This window comes from Marmota marmota, unplaced genomic scaffold (genome assembly GCF_001458135.2).
Source record: "Marmota marmota marmota unplaced genomic scaffold, marMar, whole genome shotgun sequence".
In the NCBI taxonomy this organism is placed as follows: Eukaryota; Metazoa; Chordata; class Mammalia; order Rodentia; family Sciuridae; genus Marmota; species Marmota marmota.
The window spans coordinates 24,564,854-24,590,110 of NW_026000019.1; the positions used below are offsets into that span (position 1 = coordinate 24,564,854).

A 25,257-nucleotide genomic window follows, 5' to 3' on the forward strand; every position below is an offset into this window, starting at 1 on the left:
ACAGGAGGAAGAGGGAGCAGGGACGTGCCACGGGAGTGACGCCCTCGTGACGGAGAAGGACAGGACCGGCAGGGACGTGGGTGTCAGTTTAGCACAATCTGCACTGTGACCCGGAAGGTTGAATGTCAAAGCTGCATTCACGTCCCACAGCCACGGATGGAGGCCTAGTGGGCGAGGGCCAGGGCTGCATAGGTAACCCGGCTGGACGGAGGCAAGTACAGATTTCCTCGGGAGAGTTGGATTTGAATCGTGAACGGGCCGAGTTGGAAGACCCTGGGGGCAGAGCAATAGCCAAGGAGGCAGATGAGGTGTAGCCTGGTGTCCTGGGAGAGAAGTCCCTTCCGGACACTTGAGCAGAGGCCCGTTGGTGCTGAGCGTGCAGAGAGAGCTTTCACAGCCAAGTGCTCAGGAGAGCTGCGGAAACAGTCTGCCCCGGGGCAGGGGATCGAGGTTTCTCCCAGCCCTGGGCGGTGCTGATGTGGCTCTATGTCCCTGCATGGAACAGCTGGGTGAGAGGAGGCTGGCTGGGCTCCAGGGAGCGAGGTGCTGGGTGCACTTCAGGTGGACTTGGGTCTGTGAGCATGATTTTGCTTTGGGTCATGGGAGGAATCAATAGCTCTTAGCAGATTGCTGAAGAACCGGTGTCAAAAAGAGGTCAAGGGCCATTGGGTAGGGCTTGTAGGGCTTCCAGTGAAAGAGAGAACAAACAGTTCCTGAGCAGGTCGGGAGCGGGCCTCCAAGAAGAGCGAGTGACCAGGAGGGAGGAGGACCCAGGAGACCGGCAGGGAGGAGGCCAGGGCGGGAGACTCTCGAGGAGGGTGCTAGCCAGAAACGACAGAGGAGGCAGTGAGTCCCCTTGGCTTGGGGACTGGGGGCCAGTTCGACACTCCACTTGATCCAACCAACCCTAACTGACAGAGGGTTCAGCTAAGACCCCAGAGGGAAGAGTGAACCCCGAGAGTCCCCCCAGTCGACGGTGCTGGAAATGGGCTCTTGCCTCGTGGTCTTTTGTGAAGTGCGCGCCATGGTGCCTCCCAGCAGGGCTGTTTGGCACATGCAGACAGCTGGGCTGCTGTGGGAGGGACAGGTGTGACGAGGAAGGAACAGCAGGCCGGCCCTGGGGTGGCGAGGAGAGAGAAGGGCAGCGGAGCAGGAGACATCTCCATGAGCACTGCACTGCACCGAGTCTCCACCACGAAGGCCGGTCGGCGGGACGGGCCAGGTGTCTGCAGATCTCCCACAGACCAGCTTGGAACAATCCCTTTCACTGTGAGAGGGGCTTGAAATTCTGCACCCCAGACCTGGACGTCATGCACAGGGCCCTTCAGTCCTTCTGTAGAAGGAGAAGAGGCCACGACTGAACTTCTCTGATTTTCCAGTGAAGGTGCTTCATCCTGGAAGCCCTCGCTCAGCAAACTGCAGCCAACAGCAGGAAAGCGCTTGTGCTTTGCAAACCAGGGTCTACATCTGGACCAGAAGGCTGCAGCCCTAGGAAAACACTAGGCCACGTGAGTGTGGTCCCCACTCCAGCTTTCCCAGAACTGTTGAGGCCGGAGACGACCTTCGGCTGGGTCACAGCACCTAGGGACGTCTGTCCTCTGCCTCAGCTGACAGACGGTCTGAGGGCTCTCACCACAACAGCCACCCAGGGCTTGCGGGGCCTCGGCAGTCCTACCCTTCCAAGCACCTCTCATGGGGCTCTGTTCTGACGGTGCCTGTGTGCTCAGCTGCACACGCACGGGCTGGCGGGCCCAGCCCCTGTGGGGAGCAGTGGAAGCCGGAGATTTGGGCCAAGGAGCACCCACTCTCAGCGAAAAGTGACACGTGAAGCATCTGCCCCAGTGGCCTTCCCTGTTCCCTCCCATCCTGCTCCTGATGGAAATACATTTCTTTCTCTTGTGAGTGATAGAATCCTGAGGAAGTTTCTCTGGGAGATTTCAGAGCTATCGCACTGGTCGCCATGAGATTGGAGTTGGTTGATATTTGAGGTTCAGACTGAAGGAGGAGATTGGGTGGATCCTCCGAGGAAGGAAAAGGAAACGCACAGTGTGTGTCCTGTGTCCGCATCGTCTGTGTATCCAGATCTAGGTCCACTGCGTCTCCCACCTGGCTACCTCACAGTGACACTGAGGACTCCAGGCCTAACAGGGTGACATGAGGTGCCTTCCCAAGTCCGCAGGCACCTGCCAGGTGGGGCAGAGGCACTCGTGACATGTGCAACCACCCAGTGTGGTGGTGACGAAATAGAGGCCTTCAGTCCACAGGTGTGGGCTCAGCACGGTGGGGAAGACACTTCGGTCCTTTGCATCGAATGGCTACTTGATGACCAGCTTCATTCCTGGGTTGGTGGAGGAGGCGTGTTGAAGACCTCAGCAGGTCACAGGAGAGACTCAGACCTCCCAGGTGTGAGGACCGCCCTCTGCAGTGAAGACCTCAGCAGGTCACAGGGGAGACCCAGAGCTCCCAGGTGTGAGGACCTCCCTCTTCAGTGTAGACCTCAGCAGGTCACAGGGGAGACCCAGAGCTCCCAGGTGTGAGGACCTCCCTCTGCAGTGAAGACCTCAGCAGGTCACAGGGGAGACCCAGAGCTCCCAGGTGTGAGGACCTCCCTCTGCAGTGTAGACCTCAGCAGGTCACAGGGGAGACCCAGAGCTCCCTGGGTATGAGAACCTCCCTCTGCAGTGTAGACCTCAGCAGGTCACAGGGGAGACCCAGAGCTCCCTGGGTATGAGGACCTCCCTCTGCAGTGTAGACCTCAGCAGGTCACAGGGGACACCTAGAGCTCCCAGGTATGAGGAACCTCCCTCTGCAGTGTAGACCTCAGCAGGTCACAGGGGAGACCCAGAGCTCCCTGGGTATGAGGACCTCCCTCTGCAGTGTAGACCTCAGCAGGTCACAGGGGACACCTAGAGCTCCCAGGTATGAGGAACCTCCCTCTGCAGTGTAGACCTCAGCAGGTCACAGGGGAGACCCAGAGCTCCCTGGGTATGAGGACCTCCCTCTGCAGTGTAGACCTCAGCAGGTCACAGGGGACACCTAGAGCTCCCAGGTATGAGGAACCTCCCTCTGCAGTGTAGACCTCAGCAGGTCACAGGGGAGACCCAGAGCTCCCTGGGTATGAGGACCTCCCTCTGCAGTGTAGACCTCAGCAGGTCACAGGGGACACCTAGAGCTCCCAGGTATGAGGAACCTCCCTCTGCAGTGTAGACCTCAGCAGGTCACAGGGGAGACCCAGAGCTCCCTGGGTATGAGGACCTCCCTCTGCAGTGTAGACCTCAGCAGGTCACAGGGGACACCTAGAGCTCCCAGGTATGAGGAACCTCCCTCTGCAGTGTAGACCTCAGCAGGTCACAGGGGAGACCCAGAGATCCCCAGGTATGAGGACCTCCCTCTGCAGTGAAGACCTCAGCAGGTCACAGGGGAAACCCAGAGCTCCCGGGTGTGAGGACCTCCCTCTGCAGTGTAGACCTCAGCAGGTCACAGGGGAGACCCAGAGCTCCCAGGTGTGAGGACCTCCCTCTGCAGTGAAGACCTCAGCAGGTCACAGGGGAGACCCAGAGCTCCCAGGTGTGAGGACCTCCCTCTGCAGTGAAGACCTCAGCAGGTCACAGGGGAAACCCAGAGCTCCCGGGTGTGAGGACCTCCCTCTGCAGTGTAGACCTCAGCAGGTCACAGGGGAGACCCAGAGCTCCCAGGTGTGAGGACCTCCCTCTGCAGTGAAGACCTCAGCAGGTCACAGGGGAAACCCAGAGCTCCCGGGTGTGAGGACCTCCCTCTGCAGTGTAGACCTCAGCAGGTCACAGGGGAGACCCAGAGCTCCCAGGTGTGAGGACCTCCCTCTGCAGTGAAGACCTCAGCAGGTCACAGGGGAGACCCAGAGCTCCCAGGTGTGAGGACCTCCCTCTGCAGTGAAGACCTCAGCAGGTCACAGGGGAGACCCAGAGCTCCCAGGTGTGAGGACCTCCCTCTGCAGTGAAGACCTCAGCAGGTCACAGGGGAGACCCAGAGCTCCCAGGTGTGAGGACCTCCCTCTGCAGTGTAGACCTCAGCAGGTCACAGGAGAGACCCAGAGCTCCCAGGTGTGAGGACCTCCCTCTGCAGTGTAGACCTCAGCAGGTCACAGGGGAGACCCAGAGCTCCCAGGTGTGAGAACCTCCCTCTGCAGTGTAGACCTCAGCAGGTCACAGGGGAGACCCAGAGCTCCCTGGGTATGAGGACCTCCCTCTGCAGTGTAGACCTCAGCAGGTCACAGGGGACACCTAGAGCTCCCAGGTATGAGGAACCTCCCTCTGCAGTGTAGACCTCAGCAGGTCACAGGGGAGACCCAGAGCTCCCTGGGTATGAGGACCTCCCTCTGCAGTGTAGACCTCAGCAGGTCACAGGGGAGACCCAGAGCTCCCAGGTGTGAGGACCTCCCTCTGCAGCAGGAGTGCTCTCTGGGGAGGGCCTTGGTGCTCTTTCCACTCTGCACTCCTCCTCCTTACCTGGCCTCATGGGGCTCAAACACCCAGAGGGGCAGACCCACCGCGCAGCCGGTGGGCTTCTCACCTGCGAGACCGTGATGCCACACTTCTTGGCTAACTCCTCTTTTGCTTCCTCACTGGGGTAAGGGTTGCTGAGGTGGGAATAGAAGTACTCGTTCAGGATCTCCGTGGCTTGCTTGTTGAAATTCCGTCTCTTCCGCCTTTGTAAAGAGAAAGGAAAGGTAAGAACAATAAAACCTTTACCCCATATAAGCACAAGAAGGGAGAGAATAGGACCGACTTCTGGGGAAAGGCACATTATTGAGCAAAAGGAGAATTAGACTGGCCGGGGACTGGATGCCAGAACCCCTGGAAGTGTGCACCCCTTCACCGGGTCTAAAGGAAGGGATGCAGACACTTTTGCACAGAGCTGCGAGGAGCAGGAAGTCTCAGAGGTGGGGCCCTCTTGGTGTGGAACCCCAGGCTGGTGATTCGGGTTGCCTCTCTGGGCCTTCGCTTCACTGACAACGGTGAAGAGAGCCGTCCTGAGCCCCCAGGTGAGCACAGGAGGAGCCAGATGAGTGCCCGGCAGAGTGCCCAGCAGGCTGAAGCTGGCCCTGGGTGGCCCCAGGTCTCTCTGCTTGGCTGGCTATCAGCCCTGGAATTCTCTTTTTTCAGCTAGTGAGGTGGACCGGCTCCTCCTAGGCACAGATGAAGGACTGCTTGCAAGGTCTCGGCTGGCCTGCCATGGGGCCCCGGGTTCATTCAGGTCTGCCCGCCTGTGGAACAAACGCAGCCTCTTCCTTCTAGCAAACTGCCTCCTAACGATTAGGCAGACCCTGCAGCCACAGTTAAAGATAAGTTATCGCTTTCTGTCCACTCTATCCCCGTGCAAATGCATGCAGCATTTAAAAGGCACCTGGGGAAGAGGGCAGGGGACAGACTGAAATCACCCCTGACTGCTCGGCTTCCCTCAAAAGGAGAGAAGTGGCCCTTCTGAGCAAGAACAGCTGCTAAGTGGTAAAACAAAGCCCACTAAACCTTTCTCACACACAGGTTGCCAAAAGGAAGGAGGCCACTTCTGAATGAAAGCATTTTTCTGCCTTTTCACAAAAAGTGCTAATTGAACTAATTTGAAGTGAGAATCCTTGTACTTCCACCCAGCCAAGGCCTGCAGCTGGCTGGGAGCTGCTTAGGGAGGCTGCGCTCCTTGCAGACCTGCGTGGCCTCCTTGACGTGGTGGGCCCTTCATCTTTAAATTAGCTCTATTAGCACTTTAGTCTTTCTGGCTTTTATCAAAAGCTTTTCCTTATGGAATAGATTTCCGGAAACTCCTGGTTATGTCTGGATACAGAATTTCCCAATTTAGCCAACAGAAAGCACTGATGGCCTTGCTAGACAGGAAATTCAGCTAATATTGTGTTTCCAGGGTCCCACTTGGATTAATTAACACAATAAAGTGCCTGATTTTACCGGATGAACACCATCTGTCCACAGGTATTAACCACATCTGTCCAGATTATGCCAAGCCCAAGTCATTCTCTCAAATCATGCTGAGTTTCCGGGTCACCCAGCATCAGACATTGGACAGATTGGATTAAAAAGCCCAAGTAAGAAGAGGCATGTGATAAAAGCTCCTGCAGGCCGGACTCTGAGGAAGGCAGCCGCGTGGCTCCGGCTCCAGCTGGTCCTGAGACACCCCCTGGCTGCTGCTCTGCTGAAGGCAGGGGTCCTAGGCCTGGGGAACGGGCCGAAGTCCCCGGCCTGGGAGAGCCTCGGGCCTCCCTCCCTGTCTGCATGAGCATGATGGGACTCTTCCAACTGCGCTCCAGGAAGCCTCTGGAATGGCGGTGCTGTGGGTGGAGTGGACAGCTGGAGAGGGGCCGTCTCACAAGAGGGCCCCCGCCCCTGGACGCGCTTACCACCTGTATGGAAGCTGTCTCTTTCAAGGCCCTTGAGGGACCCAGGATCAGGACATTTCAGAGTTTCAGGAGACAGTGAGAACAACCCTTTCTGAAGGTAAGAGGGTGGCACCTGGTTTTCTTGTGGTGGCTGGAGGCCTGACCAGCACAGTCAGTGGACACCCATGACTTCAAACCCATTGGACGCTCTGACAGTTGAGGATCTTGGTTTTTAACTTAAGAAACATGGATGCTGAACAATGTTGCTGGACAACACAGTGTTCCAGGGACGGGAACCTTTCGAATCACAGGGCCCCGGTAGACATTTTTCGTACGACTGGCGGTGGCGAGACACAAGGGGGCCACAGACCATAAGTGTATCTCAGGCAGCCATCACCATGTCCACTGCATATCCAGGCACCTCCCAACAGTTTCCAAAACTAATTCCACCTTCCACCAAGCCGGCTCTGTTGTCCTTCACCCAAATTACTGGGTGGCCCCTCCGACTCCACTTCCGTGGTTGCTAATTCATTCATTCACTCAACTCTTTCAGTCCCAGCTGGTGCCAATCCTGGGTGTGACTAAGCTCTGCTGCTTCCTGGGCCTCATGAACGGCTGTCCCCAAAGCCAGTCCTGCCAGTTCTGTCCTTTCGCATCTGTCCATTTTGCTCCAGCCCTGGGGGCATTGCTATCTTGGTGGCGGGCTGTCCAGCAGTGCTTTTTCCATGTCTGTGCTGTCCGATGCAGTGACCATCAGCCTCAAATCTGCTTTGCAGCTGAAACACGGCTGGTGCAGCTGAGGACTAGGTTTTAGAATGTTGTTATTATCTGATATTTTAATTAATTCACACTAGTAGTCATGTAACAGACAGACAGTGCAGCTGCAGACAGACGGCTTCAGAGACAGCGCCAAGCAGCACTCTGGAGACAGAACTCTGCAGACCACAGAGGTCTGTGGTAGCCTACTTGCATCCCTGTGCAGGGTGGCAGGAAGGTCTCAGGTAAGAACACTCCCCTGAACATCTGCACAGATGCAAAGGTGCTTCAGACTTGCATCTGCCCTAGCGGGCACCCTGGCCTCAACAGAGGCTCCCCCAGAGCCTCGGCCAGTTCCGCGGTCTTCAGGAGAATCCCTGGAGGAAGCTTCCTGAGCCAGGATCCATTCAGGCTGCTAATGACTGACCGGCACAATGAGGCGGCAGGCGCCCGTGGAAAGCACGCGGCCCGTCATTCCTGCAGCAGAGGGCGGTGCGCAGACGGTGATCTGGACTCTCTGCGGTTTGCTTTTCATAGTATCCTATTTGTTCCCGCTTACAGAATTGGCCCATTGATACAGAAATAAAGCTGAGTTGTTGGGAAGATAAGTCACTCATCCAAGGTCATGGGGTCTTCAGGTTGTAGCCGAAATTCCAATTCCGTGCAATCACAGAACTCTCAAAGTGTCCCCGTGCCCCCATCCTCACCGGCACTGAGGGTTTCGCAGGTCAGGAGGCAGATTCGGAGCCCAAGTTCCTGGCGACTCTGTCCTGTCCTTCGGGCCTCACCCCCCTCTGCAGAACTTTGCAGCCTGAGCCTTCTGTGTGACCAGCGCCTTGGAGGCTCTCGGCACCTTGCTTCTTCTGTGCACCTCTCTCCACTGTAAGTGCCACAGGTTAGCTACGCCTCCCACAGGCAGCGCCTTCCAGGGTAGGAACCACATCTCAGAGGAGCTTGATGCAGAGCAAGTGCCAGGGGCGGGGGAGGGGGCGGGGCTTGCTGTGGTTGAACTATATCACTCTACCTGCCACGTCCCATCCTCTTGAGTGTGGTTTGTCCCAAGAGGTCATGGGCTCTGTGAAAGCAGGGCCCACGTTCACATGTATTTTTATCCTCTTTGTCATTCCAGTGGTTGACACCGGCTCCCACCAGTGATGAGCCCAGTCAGGGACACGAGAAAGTCAGACAGTCCGACAGACCTCGCTGGCTGCCTTCCTGTCCTGCGTCCTCTCCTTAGGTCACTCCCTTCAAGAGCAGCGGTGAGTGTCTGTGTTAGTGTCGCTATCTCCCACAACATGTTACAGAAAGATCGTTCCCACTTTTGCTGAAAAACCTTAGGGGGTTAGTAAGTTCTGCTCATTCTCTTTAAGGAAAGCGTTTTTCCTGTCTTGAGCAATGCCTGGTTGTATGGCACAGTGCTGTCCACAGCATGAGAGGACAGATGCCAAATGTGGAGGGAGTGCGGGGTGCTGCTTCCAAGGCCAGCTCTACTGGCAGTCTGCTCAACATAGGCAAGAGAGAAAGGATGCAGCCCATGCAGGACAGGCCCAGCCCAGGCCCCTGCTGAGAAGCACAGTGACAGGAACCCAGGGCCTGACCCTGGATCTGCCAACAGCTAGAAGAGCACAGGAGGGGCCCTGAGGGCAGACGGGCCTCTGCCTGAGCAGACCACACCTCCCTCTCATCCTGCAGGACCAGAGTAGAGGACCCTGCAGAGCCCGGCCCAGACCCACCAGCAGAAACTGGTTGTTGTAAGCGGTTAAATCTGTGCTAATCTGCTGCACAGCATTAGAAAGCTAATACAAGGCGTGTCCCAAACAAAGTATCAGCAGAGGCCTCCACATACCTACTGGTCAGGACACTAATCCTGTTATGAAGGCAAGCCCTCTTTGTGTTTTATTTGTCTTCCATGAAATCTTTTTTGGATGAGGCCCTGCCCATCAGACCCCTGTGGAGTAGCAGGTCCCTGGCAGAGAGTGCTATAGTGGCTCTAAGTAAGGTCTGCTTCCTCTCCCTCCCTATCATGGTGAGCGGTCCTGGAGGACGGGCTGTTGACCTCCCCGTCAGCAAGTCGGGGCAAATATTTACTTCTGGGCTGGGAAAGGCATTTGCCCAATGTGGCTGGCATGTGGGCGATGCTCTTCCAATAATGAGCACATCCACAGTGTAAGATGATCCCAACACAATGGGTCGGTGTTTCGGTTTCCAATCTTGGCTCAGACACAATGATTCAAAGGTCACAGCCCCAGAGAGAAAGAGACCCTGTCTTAAAGCAACTGTCCTCTGGTGCTGAGGGGCAATCCAGGCAGGGGCTGTGGAGGTGGAGCCCTGTGCACAAGTCAGCCTTGCCTGGTGTCTCCTGGAGTCTGACCTTCAGCTGGGCACAGGGGAATCACTGCAGGAAGAAACCCAGGGAGACAATGCATCTGCTCCGCCCTTCTCTCCCATCTCTTTCTTGAAAAGAACCCAGTCTGGGCCCGACTTTTCTTTCTTCAATCTCTGCCAACATAAATGCCAACTCCGCATTTTAACTAGGGAGTTACCATGGGGATGTGAGCGGCACAGGCAGCGAGTCAGCTATGGCACAGGAAGGGCCCAGACAGGCCGCCATCCCCGCCCTGCACACAGACGCAGCCAGGCTGGCGCGGGCCGTGGGCCGAGGGGGACGCCCAGAGGGTCCCGTGCCAGCTGACTGCCCACTCCCACTGCCTCGCTGGACCCAGCTGGAAGTGCTGCCTCCGTCTTCCCTTGATCCTGAGGCGGGGTCTGCTAGCTGGTATCCACACCGAGTACTCCATGCAGCCAGGTCACGGAGGAGGGAGTGGGAGGAAAGGCCCGGAGCCCTGCGGGGCCCATGGCCCGAGGAACAGAACTGTGACGAGAAACACAGTAGAGCTCTGTGGCTTCAAGGTGGAGGTCCAAGAGCAGCAGGGAATCTTTCTGTCTGACTGAAAAGGGGGTCCCATGACAGGACTAACAGGCACACCTGACCCCCCATGAGAAGCACCACCCATGGGGGCACCCTCGGGACCTGGGGAGCTGGACGGCGGCATCCGTGTTCAAGATGAACTGCAGACCACGCATGTGCCAGGCCAATTGTCAGGATATCCTTCCAGAGCAGATGAGAAATGGTAATCACCATCTTGCAAACCAGATGCCAAGAGTGGGCAGAATCCAAGGAATTGGGAAAGTCCTGGCTCCAGCGCAGGAGGGCCAGGGCTGGTTGGCCTGTCCTTGGTCCTTTGTTTGGTTCTTGAGCACCTGAAAGGACCTTCATGGCGTGTTCTCAGTGGGGTGCATGGGGCTCATAACGTCACAGTGAGCAGATGCTGTCTACCAGCTGGGCCCTCAGCAGGAGGCCTCCTTCCTCTCTATGCCTGAGGGACCAGACCTCCCTGTCCCTGAACTCCCGAGACAGCCCGGAGTACGGGCACATGCTAATCAACTAACAAATACTGCCGAACTGAACTCAGCTGCTCTCTGCCTGTGTGGGAGGAGGAGACCGCGCCTCGAAACAGGCCAACCTGGCGCTCTTAGAGCAGGGTGCACTAGGGCATGCTGACTGCACCTTGCTGGTCAGCTGACCAGGGGCCCCAGGTGAGACACACGTGAGACAGGTGCTCAGTGCTGGGAGAACACCCCCCCAACCAGAGCTGTCATCCTTGGGGCTCACCAGAGGGAGTAGCCGGGGGAGGAAACTGTCTCTCCAAACCTGCAGCTTCCCAGCACCGCCCCCTCTGCCTGCCTGAGACCAGCGGCCCACCCTTCTCCCAGCCTGCCATACAAGACCTGGCAGCCATCCTCGGGTCACGGCCTGGCTCAGCAGTAATGTGGTACAGCCAGAGCCTTTCAAGAGCGCCAACCAGAGCCCCCCCTCTTCCGTGGCTCAGGAGGGCAGCATAGCCCCAGGACACTCACCGCGCATCTAGAAACCGGGAACGCAGGATCATGACGGCCTCGCACGTGCTCTGCTTGAGCTGCATCTGGATGGAGCTGAACTTGCGGTGGATGATGCTGACCATCCGCTCGATCTCCTTTGGGGAAATGGGCCTGGTCCGGCTCTGCTCTCGGAGGAGGTTCATCACGTGGGTGGTGAACTCATTGCAGGCCTGAAATGGAGAGCACAGATGGTCCTGAGGGCCCAGGCAGGCCCGCGCGGTGGAGCTGGGCCACTCTGCTACGGACCTGTGCAAGTGGAGAAAACTAGGAGAGCACGGCATCTTGTCAGGTAGATGGTGGGATAAACGACTGCCTGGAATTGCTTTTAGCTCGGTGGCCCCGAGTTTTGGCCATGGTTTCAATTATTTAAGGGAAAAGGAAATCCTTAATTGATTTTTTCCTGGACTTTGCTACAGTGAAAGGTGAGAACGTAAATGCTGGTATAAAACTCGCTGCGCCACCCTTGGCCCCAGTGTCAGCCACAGTGAGAGCTGGGGGCAAAGGTGTCGGGAGCTCTCTGCCTTGTTCATTATCTATGATGTGCTATCGCTTCCAAATATTCAATTTTGGGATGCATAAATAACCCAGAGAGTTCAAGAGGAAACACGGAATTAAAAGCTTCAGACTCTGGGAGATTTCCCGTCAGCCATTTCCAGTTTTACTCCAACCCCCACACTCTCAGCCTCCTTCTGAGGATCCACACTCCATAACACAGAGGGAGTCTGACCCCAGGGACTTCATAAAAATGACATCACAACAAAGGTTGGAGGACCCAGGATCCTCTCAGGTTATAGAACAAAATGCCACCAGCCTGGAAGTAAGACTGGAAATCAAATTTCTCTACCTCCTTACTTTACAATTGGAAAACTGTGGCCCAGAGAGACAAAGGGACTTTTCCAAAGGCCCACAATAAGGAAAGCGAGGCAGAAGCAGGGCCCAAATGCCTCATGTCACGGCCCAGAGGCTCAGAGCCCCACTTGTCCCTCTGTAGACCAGGGCCCTTTGCTGGCATCCACAGTTTGGTTTCTTTAGCTGAACAGTTAATAAAACATGTCTTCACAGGTTAATTCAGTGACGCTGTGACACTGTATTAGATCTGTAATGAGAAAGCTCAAGAGACCTGAACTCAAAGGCCCAAGCCAGCATGAACAGCAAAGCACCCTTAAGGTCGGCTTGCTGCCCACTGGGCTGGGTCTGCACTGGAGAGCAGCAGCCTGTTGGGCCTGGCCTCTGGGAGCACTTGAGGAATCCTTGCACTGTGCAGGCCTCTGCATGCCCGCCAGCCTGGCTCTGCCCACTCCTAATCCTTTGGCATGTCCAGTTGTGCCGCGCTCCACCTGCAGCTGGAGCAAATCGCTCACCTGGCCTAGGAGGGGCTGTGAGAGCGCAGGCTCAGGCTGCCTGTTCCCTGCCCTGACACTCAGGTGGGGTGGGATCACAGAGGGGTCCTCAACCTCTCTGTGCGTCTTCCTCCTTCCTGGTGAAATGGATGACAGCCTTGAAGGGTGTGGCACATTAAATGCGTCTCTCTCTGTGTGTCTGGCCCCACAAAGTCCTGGCACAACTATGGCTTCAAAACAGAGTCCTTGGAAACCCGTCTACCACTGTGGCCGCCTCCAGCCTCCCTCCTGGGGGAAATCAGAGTGTGATGAACACCAGCCTCCCTTCCATGTTCCGGCTGGGACCCATGCTGAACTGAGGAAAGCGTGATACAAACACGAGACCTGTCCTAGCAGCTGTCCCCAGCCAACCTCGGGCCCAGAACTGAGAGAAATTACACATGGCTGCCAGTGAGCCTCACCCCTGAGGCCAAGCAGAGTGAGGGAGGCACAGGCTGGACCCCAACCATCCTGCTGGAGGAGCAGCCGTCCAGGGGCTGAGGCCCCCACCCGGCTCCACAGACTGCAAGGGAGGAGGTGGGGGCACCGTTAGGTGTCCCAGCTCTCAGCTGGGGACACAGTGCTGGCTGGCCCATCTGTGCGTCACTGGGGTCTAGTTAGGTGCCTCCCCAGGCCTTCCTGCTCTGCCCATGGACACTGGGCACACTGCAGGGGAGCAAGGCAGCTGCTGAAGAGCCGCCCAGGAGTGACAGAGGCCCCGGAGAGGTGGCCCCAGCTGCAGGGCCCGATGCCCACAGCCCTGCCTGGGGTCCCCACAGTGGGCTGCTTCCGGGAGGCCAAGTGGTCTCAACTCCACGGGGTGCCAGCATCCGGGCTACAAGCAGCAAGTTAGTAGAGCCCTCCCAGACCCAGGGTTTCCACGGCAGACTCGGGAGGAAGGACACTGGAGCTCTAGTCGCCCGCCCCCCCCACCCTCCGAGGGCACGGGAGGTTCTAAAAGGCTCCGGGTTCTAGCACAAGGGAGGTCTGGGAAGAGCAACCAGAGAAGACGGCCTCTCAGGGAGACCTGCAGCAGAGGTCCAGTTGAATCCTGCTCTCCAGCCTCCAGGCCTCCCGCCTCTCCCTCCACTCCTTCCACTGTCCCAGCAAAAAACAAGAGGGATCTTGGGGGCTGCTTAGCTGGGCACCAAGTAGACCCAGTGCAGCTCAGCATCGAGATGGAGCTCGCCAGCGGCAGTGTTTACAAAACCTGGAGGATCCTGCAAAGCTGCCGGAGGATCATTTTCACACACAGCCCTGGGAATACATTCAGGCTCCCGGCTCCGAGGTTCTGCTACCCCAACAGGCCACCAACAGCACCTGCTGAAAGTGCCCTCCTCCAGCCCCACTGCACAGACAGAACACTTCTTCCACTCCACTGAAAGCCTCCAGAAGCTTCTGTACTTAACAGCCTCTGGCTCCAAGGAGGGCTGTGACAGCCGACTTTCCCCAAACAAAATGAAATCCAGGCGTCAGCTGGTAAACCACAGACCTGGTAACTCCGTTCAGGAGCCAGTAGGCCACGGGCGATGTTCTACTGGACCAGGGTGCCCTGCTTTGACAAAGGCCCATGAGGAGTTGTTTCAGAAGACACATCTCAGACACACCAGATTCTCCATAACCTGCTACTTCCTATCATTAACAACACAGCTAATTTTAATAAATTATTAAGCAGAAAGTGCCCCTGCAAAGAAGGAAAGGTTGCTTCGGAACTTTCTAAAATAGTAAATACCAACAACTACCATGACATGCCCACAGTTTGCTCGGTGTCTAGGGGCTCTTCTTGTGTTTCTAACTTCTAACATCTTTATTATTTAGAATAGGTCAGTGCTGGGGAAAAGTTCCTCCAGAGAACGTCTCTGTACCCGCCTGCCTTGGGTGCCAGCATCTAGCCCAGGAAATCACAGAGGGGACAAGACATCACACTGTTCTAGGTGCAGCCAGGTATCCCAGAGGGTGCCCTGGTCAAGGGTCAGCACCAGAGCTCAGGGCGCTCTGGCTGGACATGGGACCAGGCACTTTCTGACCTCTGACCTCCCCTTCCTACCCTACCTGGAAATGTGATGGCACCTCCTGTCCAGGTCCCCAACCCCAGAACTGCCTGGAGGAGCCAGGGCAGCCAAGTCAGCCCCAGGGCAGCCACTGGGATTGGTGGTTGGGACACGCTCCTGCTCACTCACAGGAGAATGGAGTGACAAAGGGGCTCGTGGGGACAAGAGTCTGTCTCCTGAGCGGCTGGCATCCTGAGCTAGACACAGCCAGCTCCCAGCCCCTTCCAACCCGACATGCTCCCATCCCCAGAGTGAGGACCCACTTGGCTCTTCCAGCGCCCCCCTTGATTGGCAGGAGTGTCCAGAGAGGCCAGGCCAGAGGCCAGGTGTCCTGGTGCAGGTGTAGAAGAGTCCTGAGGAAGGAGAACCGAGGCCAGAGCGTCTCCATGGGAGTGTCCCCCGTCACCTAACCTAAGGTGCCCAGTAGGTAGGGCAGCCCCAGCTTCCAGCAGGCGCAGGCGGGGAAACTGGGTGAGCAGAGAAGCTCTCAATGCTGGGATCCGGGGATGTCTGCCGAGGTCCTGGGGGTGGCGCTCCGGGGCCTTGGCTGGCCTGCTCCCATCCCTCCTTCGCCCTCCGCCCGGGAGGCCTGCATTGACCCTGGTGGCTTTGGGCTTCACGGCAATCTCTCCACCCAGCAGGGGGACTTTGTAGAAGTCTATTTCAAGGGGGGACAGGAGTATTATAATGAAACTTTCTTCATTTTAAATTTTAAAATGCCTATTTCTATTTTAAAATTTAAATTTTCTATTAAGTTTCATTTGCCTCCCACCTAGACGGTCCTGTGAGGGCTGCAGAGGGTTTTCTACCTTTGGCTCTTCCTCCCTTTTCTTTTTTGATCCATAAAAATTAAGGAACGGAACATCTAATATTTGGTGGGAGGAAGTTCACGTAGAACTTCAGCACCACGTGTGTCCAAGAGGAGGCCGCAGATGTGGCAGCTGAAGGACAGGCACAGCCCTGATGCCACAGCCTCCTGTCCTTCACCTGTGGGAAGGCAAATGTCCATCACCTGTGGGACAGTGAATGTCCTTCACCTGTGGGACAGTAAATGTCCATCACCTGTGGGACAGTGAATGTCCTTCACCTGTGGGACAGTGAATGTCCTTCACCTGTGGGAAGGCAAATGTCCATCACCTGTGGGACAGTGAATGTCCTTCACCTGTGGGACAGTGAATGTCCTTCACCTGTGGGAAGGCAAATGTCCATCACCTGTGGGACAGTGAATGTCCTTCACCTGTNTGGGACAGTAAATGTCCTTCACCTGGGACAGTAAATGACCTTCACCTGTGGGATGGCCAATGTCCTTCACCTGTGGGACGGCCAATGTCCTTCACCGTGGGAAGGCCAATGTGCACCTGCAGCTTTCTGAGCAGCGTGCAGGCCACCTGCCAGGTCTGCTCTCCAGAGGTCAGGCTCTGGGGTCTACTGGGGCACCCCACTCTTTCTGGAAGGAAGGCGTGAGTCCTGTTGCACGCCACATGTTATGTAAAGAGGAGAACGTGTCTGCCTTAATGGCACTGCGACTGGACAAAGGGCCTGTAAGGACAAGTTTTAATGTCCTTTCGCACAGGAGTCTATCAGCATCAAAAGAGCAGTCGTCCTAAATAAGGGACGATCAAGGGCAAAGGCAGTGGCTGTGATGTGACTGACATGCCCCAACCAGGTGTGAGCCACTCCACCTGGCAGCGCCCTGGCAGCGCCCAGGTGTTGGGTGTTCCTCACATGGACGCCGAGGTGTCCTGAGACCACCACTCACAACTTCCCATGCTTTATGCCTGCATCTCATTGAACGCCTGTTCTTCCATGGTTGAGCCTAGGGGCTTGGTGGCCTCCAGTTCGACTGGGCTTTCTGGCCAGCAAGGAAGTGCTAGGCACAGTGCCTGTGGGAGCAAGGCTGGCCGAAGCGTCTGCGAGCCCCAGGGGCAGCCCTGCACCGCAGGCCGTGCCGAGCCCAGGCCCCCTTACCTGCTCATACTTCTCCAGCTCTGTGTGGTAGATCTGCCTGATCTGCGACAGCTTGGCCCTGTAGTCGGAGTGCTCCACCGAGTTGTCTGAGCCCGCCCCTCCAGAGGCTGCGGCAGCTGCTGCTGCTGCCGCAGACCCACCGCCCTTCTCGGGCCCGGCCACCCCCTCGGCCAGCAGCATGTTGTCCAGGCGCATCAGCTGAGGGTCCGTGGGCTCCTCCTCCTGGGCTCCCCGGATGCTCAACACTAGGAGAAAGACAGAGACGGGCAGGTGAGCAGAAGGCCCTGGAGAATTTCAGCCAGGGCGGTGCAGGGGCCACCCAAGGAGTGGTGGGAGAAACCTGGGGAGGTGGCGCTGCTCGAAGCAAATCACACTCCACCCACACCGGGTCTCTAGCGTGGCCAGCCTCAGAGAGGCAGAGACGGTGGGAGGCCAGGGGTGGCAGGTGGGTGCACCAAGCAGAGCTTAGCTTTGGGGTGGTGAAAGGGTCTCAGTGCACCCTGAGGACCACTGTACGGTGAAAGACGTAACACCACTGATCTGCACACTCAAAAAGACCCCAAACAGTGAAGCTCCTATTGTGTACGTTTTACCACAATAAAAAATCCAGAATGACAAAATTTAATTACAATAGAATATATTTTGCTTTCATTTTCCAACTGCCGAATTTCCATTGAAGGAGAAGCATTTCCTTCTTTATTTCTAATTTTAGATTTCCGCGAGCTTGCGGCTTCACTCAACTTTCTTTGTAACATTTGATTAAAGGAAATTTTCATTTCCAACATGGCCTGAGCTAGATAGGTGGAGGGAATGGAGGAGATCTCAGGCCCTGGGGCAGGACTTCTCCCCCTGGCTGGGCTCCCTGCGCTCCAGGCCACGTGGCTCTGTCCTTTGGGGAAACAAGGGCGAGGCCCCTTAACAAGACCTGTCAAGGGGTTCGGGAAGGCACGGTTCCTGCACAGGGGATGGCCATCTCTACAGACACCACAGACGCTGGGTGAGGGGTAACTTGGGCCCAGAGAGACCCAGAGATCCAGCCTTTCCTCGCTGCTGCATCCAACCTGCCGTATAAGGAAGCGCTCATCTCACCTGAGCTAGAGTCGGCAGCCAAGCCTTGGCTGAGAGGTGCATGAAGGGGATTTTCGATTTAAAAAACTTGAGGAGGATTTTTGAGGGGGGGATAGCAAGAGAGAGAGGTACTTGTGGGCTGAGGGGAAGGGGGCCAGCATTTAATCGTGTTCAGGGCTGCAGGTGGAGGGTCTAAGTCCCTGGTGGATACACAGCTCGTGGGCCATGAGAGTCAAGGGCAGGTGCCTTGCGTGAGCCCCAGGGGGATGGGCCCATGCCAGCTGCCTGCAGAACCGAGCCAGGTGGCCCTGCCAGGCTGTGACTGGGGACACCTAGAGGTCCAGGGCCTTCCGTCTCCAGCAACTCCAGCATCACTGTCGGCTGTGCCCACACGCTTGGCTTCCAAGGACCATGACAGGTACCACCGCTGAAAGCAGTTTAGAAAGAAATCCCACATCCTGTTCTGAAGAAAAGCTACAGCAGGGCTGTCATGGACCAGGGGTGGCCGTGTGGACCAGCTGTGGCCATGAGGAGCACAGAGAATGAAAGTGCAGGGACACTTGTGACCTTGATGGACTAAGAAAGGGCTGGAGGGAGGGTGGAGGAAGGAGAGTGGGAGGTGGGAGAGAGAGGAAGGAAAACCCCCTGCTGAGTCCCAGCTGCGTCTTCCTCCTCTGCTGTCGACGTCACGGCACAGGTGAGAAGGCCCCACAGCTGTCTTTCAGGGAAGCCTTCCTTGGTAGGCTCAGGAGACCATGGGAAGCTGCCCGTCGGGCTGATCATTGGGTGATAAAGAGGCAGCCGTGGATTCTGTCTCTTGAGCTTATGTACTCAGGTCTCCCAAGTCCCCCGAGGAGCTTGTCACCACCACCAAGGTCTCCTGTGCAGAGAGACTGTGTGGCCTTCCTGAGACGGGGACCTCATGGTGCCAAGAGGGATCCAGCCACCCAAGGCACCTGCCACCAGAGCCCTGCAGCTCTGCCCTCCCACCCCCCGGGTCCAGGAGACTGTCCGGGGTGAGGATATCCACTTGTGGGGTTCATGGGTCTTTATTGGTCAATTTTAATTCCATTACAAACAAAGATGTTTATGAGTCATCCCAAAATTGAAAAAAAAAGAAAGATAGGCTCTGAGTTATTAATAAACTAATGTAATTGTTTCACTAGAGATTAGAAAATTAAAGAAAAAAGGAAAGGTAACAAGCAGAAAACCCAGAAGTCCTCTCCAAGTTTCTCCGATTGCCCTGTTTAATCATCCTCAAATCGTGAAAATGGAAAACGTCAGAACGTGTGTAGGAGCCAGTGTGAGCAAGGACAGCTCCGGGCAAGACTTTCACCTTCCGCTCCGTCCACGGGAGGGTCTGGTTCTGGTGGACTGGCTGCATGTTTATGGGGCACGGGGCAAGGAGGGCCCAACAAGGACGATGGCATGCTTGTGGTCCAACCCAGAGCCAGGGGACGCCAGCGCACCACTGTGAAAACAGGTGCTGGATTCACTGACACGGAAACTGCTCAGCCAGTCAGTTAAAATAAAGTCCCACCAACATTAAATAAATAAGCGGAAGGGTGGTGTGTCTAAGCAGAACTGATGCTACCTATTTATTGCTTGAAGCCAGCACTCTGGCGAGTGGGAGACAAAATGATTATTTAAAAGCTCCTTTTTATCTCGGCGGCACCATGCAAGACTCAAATGAACCTTTCGCCAGGACACCAGAGATGTTAACGCTCATCCTCTGAGATCCAATTTCAGCCAGCGGAGCTGTTACCTAATCCAGCAACCATCACATATGATCAGGTCCCTGCCTCCCTGATGGGCGCCCGCACCCGCCCTCCTCAGACCCACTGCTTCCACTGAAGCAGGTTTTAAAGGGCCCATCCCCATTTATACCTGGCATATGGTTTTCACGGCCAGCAGGCCTGCACCATCCACCACCCAGGAAACGTCCGGCTCCAGGGGACCCGTGGGCTGCAGGTGGCTACTGAGATCGCTGGCCCTTTTAGTAAGAGGCCTCCAGGAAGGCATTTCCCTCCCATGAATCTACCCCTCACCTGAGAGGAGTCAGGACAGGTAAGTGCAGAAATTGTCCCAAGCCTGTCCAAACATGGGTCACATCTGCCTTGCAGCACCGCTTGCCTGTCCTTAGGTAAATTCTGGAGGAGCAGGCTGCCACCTCACTGGGGAGCCACTCCCCCGGGTCTCCTGCGGCTCCTCCTTCCCTTCACACAGGAGAAAGGCCAGCCAGACTCCAAGGCACAGTCAGGGCTGGGCCTGGTGGAGGCCCAGGGAGGCTTGTTTTGTCCTTGGCTGAGCCGCGGCCTGGAGCAGCTCCAGCCAGTGCCCACGAGAGGGCACTCTCTCCCCACCAAGGACCAGCTGGCCTGGAGGGTCCCACAGTCTCCAGGGTCCAGGGCTGGGGCAAATGGCCCTGCTCAGTCAAACCTCCACAGGAGGAGCAGGTGGGCAGGAGGCAGAGCCCAGGTTTTCAGATTGGGACAGTAACTCAGAGATGCAGAGCAGAGAGGAGAGACAGCCTGAGGATCGACGCAGACAGGTGGTTGGGAAGGGCCTGTGTGCCGAGGGCAGGCCCTTCTCTGTGATTCGAAGGCACACCTCAGACAGGGTGAGCCTTCGCACAAATACCAGGAGGCCCGCGGGGAATGCAGCTCCAGGGCTCAGCCCAAGTCCTCTGCCACCTCCCCGTCTGGCAGGACTTTGAAGGCAGGATGGGACAGAAGCTGACTGCCCTTGCAATTTTAAAGCACGGCAAACTGCTTGCCTCTCAGGGGCCTCATTTCCTGTGCAGCCATGCTCCCAGGGCAAGCAGCAGAAGGTGAGGCCAGGTGATTTCCCAACATCCAGGTGACCATGAGGCCCAGGAGCACCTGTGCGCGCATGCGCGCGCACACACACACACACACACACACACACACACACAGAGCAGAAGGTGAGGCCAGGTGACTTCCGACAGCCAGGCGACCATGGGGCGGGCCCAGGAGCACCTGTACACAGTCTTTATCTCCTGATGCCCGAGCGTGGTCAGAGTGTGGCAAGAAGGCATCAGCCAGACAGGAGGGTGAGAGGACTTCCCTACACTGGTGCCTTGATTTCCTTAACTCCTGCAGATCTGGGTCCTCTCCCACGACCTCCTGGTCCTTCTTTGGATGGGCAGAGCCCTGAGCCTAGGGCAGGATGTGCTCTTCCCTCCTGCCCATAGATGCGCTCCTCACAGTCCCAACCTGCTTGTTATCTATTTTATTTGTTTGTTTACTTATTTATTCACTTAATTTTAGCTCAGTGGCTGAGCACCCTGGCTTCAGTCCACATTTCCAGGAAAAAAACACAAAAAGTTTCATCTCATCCCATTTTAAATCTCACTTCAACCTCTTTCTGCAAGAAACCTTCCCACGTGAGAACCTCAGATATGAGGTCCCCAGCTCCTGAGCCACCAGCACACTGTCCACACCATGGCCGCAGGGCACCTCGGGATACCATCACACCTGCATCTGGCCAGCAAGGCTGAGCTCCTGAGGGGCATCTGTTGGAGTCTGGCACTGAGCGTGTGCTGTGGGCCTCCCCAGGAGTGACCGGCAAGCATGGGGGTGTCCCCAGGTCTCCACCTGCCCTTGGCTGGGAAGTGAGAGGAAAGCGTCTCTCCTAGGGGAGGCCACCACAGGAAGAGAAGCTCCTCGGTCCTCTCCTGCCTGACGTAAAAATGTCCTGCAGCATGGAGCCTCGGTGGGGCACCCAGCCTGTCGCCTGGTCTGTGCAAGAGCGTCCCAGAGCCCTGCACCCAGCAAAGCCTAAGTGAGCGCAGTGGGCTCCCCTCCTCAGCCCGCGGCACAGCACAGAGAGCACCCGGCACAGCCAGGGGAGATGCCTGCCACCAGGCCTAGGCTCCTTCAAGCCGTTTCCTCATCACCAATGAGGTGACAGAGAGTCAGCCATGCCATGATTCTTATTAAGGATTAAATGAGGTTTCTTTTGCAAAAGCAGGTCAGTGATTGGTAACTGGTAGGTTTCCAGCTGTTGGTTAAATTGGAACTCACTGATAAGAGTCCCCTTGGAAAGAGGGAAGAAGTAGGACACATTCAGGGTTAACGCTTGGTGTCTGAGGGTCACGAGACAACAACACACACACGTGCACACTGCACACCCCACCTGTGCTTCCAGAGGTGCTCGGACGGAACCAGGGCAGGCCAAGACGTCAACGGGTGCTCTGCAGTGGACGGCCATCCAGCATGTCTCCCTCCTCCTGCCCCTTCCCTCTCTGTGCTCCGTCCAGGGCACCCTGCTCCCCACACAGTGCAGACTGCACTGTCCCCCTCGGTACAGAGCAGGAAGCTCAGTGCTCCTCTGGCCTGGGCTCACGTGGGCTGCTGTCAAGCCCTCTCCCACAACGGGACAATCCTAACCAGAAAAGGCTGGGACGCGTCCTCACCCAAGGTGGGGGGAGGTTTGTCCATGTTAAACTTCGGGTGGCTCAGGGCTCAGCCACGCCTCTACTGAGGTGCAGAGAAGCACACACTGGAAACGGTGCCCTGGGCAGCTGCTCCGCCTGCGTCACGTGTGGTCTTCCCACGTTGGCATGGCCACCGTCTCAAGATGACAGATCTCTTTCCTGCTCCTGGTGAGAAGTGGAATTTTCTTGCCCATATTTTAAAACTAAATAGTAGCAGAAATATCTGTTTTCTAACTTCGCAAACAATTCCATCAGAACATAGTTGGAAATAAAGACCATTTTGTTCATAGAGAAATCTCTCACGGTTTCTCAAAAAGGATGAATTTTGCACAAAGTTCCTCCTACAATGGAGCTACTGACCTTGGAGAATTCATGATTTGGTCCTACTCGGTCCATGCAATCCATGACATCTTCCAGCCCAGGTCCAGGAGACCAAGGCTGCTGGCACCCTGCTCCCTGCGGAGTCTCCTTCCCAGGGAGATGGGATCTCTGCCAGGTGAGGGCCAGGTGAGGGCGGGGTCAGGAGACGAGGTGCAGTGCTCAACCCACTGCCACCCCAGCCTCGGCCGAGCCCTGCTTCCCTCTGCACTGGAACCGTGAGGGCCTGGGAGAAGGATGCAGGGTGGGGCACGGGAGAGAGGACAGCGGGTGTTCCTTGAAGGAGACAAGGAGAAAGGGCCGAGTGACCCCAGGACTCCCTTTACCACACAGCTGCCACAGTGACAGCGAGGGCATCCTGCCTGTATGTGCTTGCTAGCTCCACTAATATGGTATGAGGAAGCATGTGCCCCTCTGCGACCGGGGGCCTGGCCGCCACAGGAGGGATGCCCAGTGGAAATCCCACACTCTCAGGCCAGCCTGCATGCTCACCTCTGGGCTGCAAAAGAGAAACAAAAACATACGCTTCTGCTTTGTTTAAGGGTTTCAGAGATTTTCTTGCTTTCTCTGCTTTCAGCAGCTTAACTAGTCCAAGCTAACGCAAAATGTTTAAAAAAGAAATTCAGAAGGGAGAATGATTCTGCGTTGGTTAGAGGGTGATAAAGGAAATGGGAAAGAAGCAGATTTAATACCCAGAGGCAAGTTTCAGAAAAGCCTGAGTAGCCACAGGGGAGAAGTTCTCTTGGCAGGAAGAGGGTTAGACCAGTCAGTAAGAGGCTCTGTCCTTGGGGAGGCCTCTCTTGGGGACCACAGGGTGATGAGCATAGGAGAAGAAGTTTCAGGAATCTGGCGGGGGGGGGGGGGGTGATAGGTGACGGAGATGCCACCTGGCCAGGGTAGGGAGTGAACTGGAGGCCGTGGCCTGGGCCAGGAGCACTGGGGTGGCCACAGTCTGCCAAGAGCACTCTGCCACTTGGCGATGAAGAGGGCAGGAGGCAAGGTTCTACTGTTCCCGGGAAAGTAAGGCCTGCTGAGCTGCAAGCCTGGAGGCAGACCTCTGGGCCGAGGGCCTGCAACGTGCCCACCTTCTGTCACTGACATTGGGAAGCTCCCCACACTACAGTGGAACAAGGATGTGCCCTGCAGCCTGCTGAGCTGTCAGGAGCACAGACAGGGAGAGCCAGGGCATCCCTCCTGAGGGCAGAGGCCACCTCTGCACTGTGCTGAGCGCCGTCCCCCACTGCAGGACATGGGGTCTATTTATGGGTGCCCCAGGTCCATTTCAAAGCCCATGCCAATTAGCTTTCCTTTTTCCATGACCACAAACAACACCTGTGACCCCAGACAGTCATCTTGCAAATGCATATGAGGTCAGCGGGGCCCTTCAGGGAGCTGTGCGTGATCCATCACTGCTCATTACCAACCTCCCAAGCCCAGGCCTTGCGCTGAGGAGCGCCTGGCGCCATCCGCAGATGAGCAGCCCAGCATGCGCAGGAGACAGGCTGCAGGACGGACAGGGGCTTTGTTGCTTCCTGGGACTTCCCTGTGGCCTCCGGGAGCCCTCAGCCTCTGGCAGGCGGGCGGGGGGCCTGGAGGAGAGGCTCTAAGTGAGACACCTGGCTGGGAGTGCTGAGCAGGCTGAGGCATGAGCCGGCCCCCGTCACGGGCCTAGTCTGCACCAAAGAGCGAATGTCTCATGAGGACCAAGGAAGCTGCTGACCTAATGTCTGAGGAGATGAGCGGCATCTCGGCTTTGAGGCTGCGTCCACATGGCCATTGTTTCCTGTCTCTCCCATCAGGGCACCTGTGCCTTTTCCTGGGGACAGAGACCTAATGGGTGGCTTTGCCCTCAGTACTGTCCTCTGCGGGGCCTTCGCCTCTCCTCCCGGCAGAGCCCCGAGGCTGAACGCGGGGTGACCAACGGCTTGACTCTCTTCAGCTCGGGCACGGGCGCCGGCCTTCCTTCCACCCTGGGCAGGGCTCCTCAAGCTGATCCCAGTTTCCAAGGGGACATGTTAAAGAAGTAGATTTCGAGTAAATGATTGCGACTTATCGAAAATAATGTGCTACTTAGCGTCTGCAGCAAACTCCCGGGCAGGCAGCGAGGGGAAGCGGCGCGGGAGCAGATGGAGCCATCAGGCTCTGATTTTCAGAAGGGCTTGTTGTCTGCCTCCACTTGCTTCTTCTGCCTCCCTGTGAAGGAGGAACTCGGAGAGAAAGGACTCACCTCTGGCCCCTTCCTTCCTTCTGTGCATGGGAAATGGAGACTGACCAGAACCCTTACACAGGGGCACCACCACCGTGAACACAGACGGTGTCCAGCACGAGCTGCTGGCTAAACCTAGGTGGCTCACAGGGAGACCGACGAGGAGCCGGCTCGGTTCTCCTGTGAAGATGGGCTCCCTGAGGTTGGGCCTCTTGACCACGTCCTGCTGTGGGTCCCAGCGAAGCGCCTGGTCTTCCCGTTTGCTGAGAGCCGACGTCTCTCCAACCCACACCATGGCTGCTCCTCCAGCCAGGGCCAGCTGGCCTTGCAGGCACTCTGTGATGACATTTCTCTCTGGGTTTGGGGGGAGCCCTGGAGTGGTCATCCTGTGACAGAACAGCTGAGAAAGTGAACTCAAAGGAGGGAAGACTTCTTTTGGCTCTTGGTTTCAGAGGTTTTGGTCTGTGGCCACTTGGCTGTGGGCTTCTGACCCATCGAGAGGCAGGACATGGAGGCCAGGAATGTGTGGTAGAGCTGAGGCCCCGGCTCCTGGTGGCCTGCAGCAGAGGGAGTGGGCTTCCAGAGCAAGGCCCCTCCCTCATCCACTCGCTGGGAGAACATGGTGGGTTGACCCACTGTGAGGTCAGGGTCCTCGTGGTCTGACCTCCCTAAGGCACACCTCTGAACTC

The 25,257-nt window shown here is 56.7% G+C and overlaps 1 protein-coding gene and 2 long non-coding RNA genes across 8 annotated transcripts in view; 2 read left to right on the plus strand and 1 right to left on the minus strand.

Annotated features, from left to right (window-relative positions):
* Pbx1 (PBX homeobox 1) overlaps window positions 1–25,257 on the minus strand; it is a 230,834-nt gene that overhangs the window by 33,297 nt on the left and 172,280 nt on the right. For all 6 annotated transcript variants that reach the window (XM_048810102.1, XM_048810103.1, XM_048810106.1 and 3 more), the window contains 3 exons: window positions 16,458–16,702; window positions 11,039–11,229; window positions 4,549–4,684 (listed from right to left, as the gene is read on the minus strand). In XM_048810102.1, coding sequence (XP_048666059.1) covers window positions 4,549–4,684; window positions 11,039–11,229; window positions 16,458–16,702 — 572 coding nt within the window. The remainder of the gene's footprint in view (window positions 1–4,548; window positions 4,685–11,038; window positions 11,230–16,457; window positions 16,703–25,257) is intronic.
* LOC125618696 lies at window positions 1–25,257 on the plus strand. Its single transcript, XR_007350095.1, has 3 exons — window positions 1–2,012; window positions 14,836–14,839; window positions 25,242–25,257. It is a non-coding gene; the product is annotated as an uncharacterized LOC125618696 (long non-coding RNA).
* On the plus strand, window positions 4,717–9,085 carry LOC125618693. The gene is made up of 3 exons (XR_007350092.1): window positions 4,717–8,002; window positions 8,250–8,379; window positions 8,813–9,085. It is a non-coding gene; the product is annotated as an uncharacterized LOC125618693 (long non-coding RNA).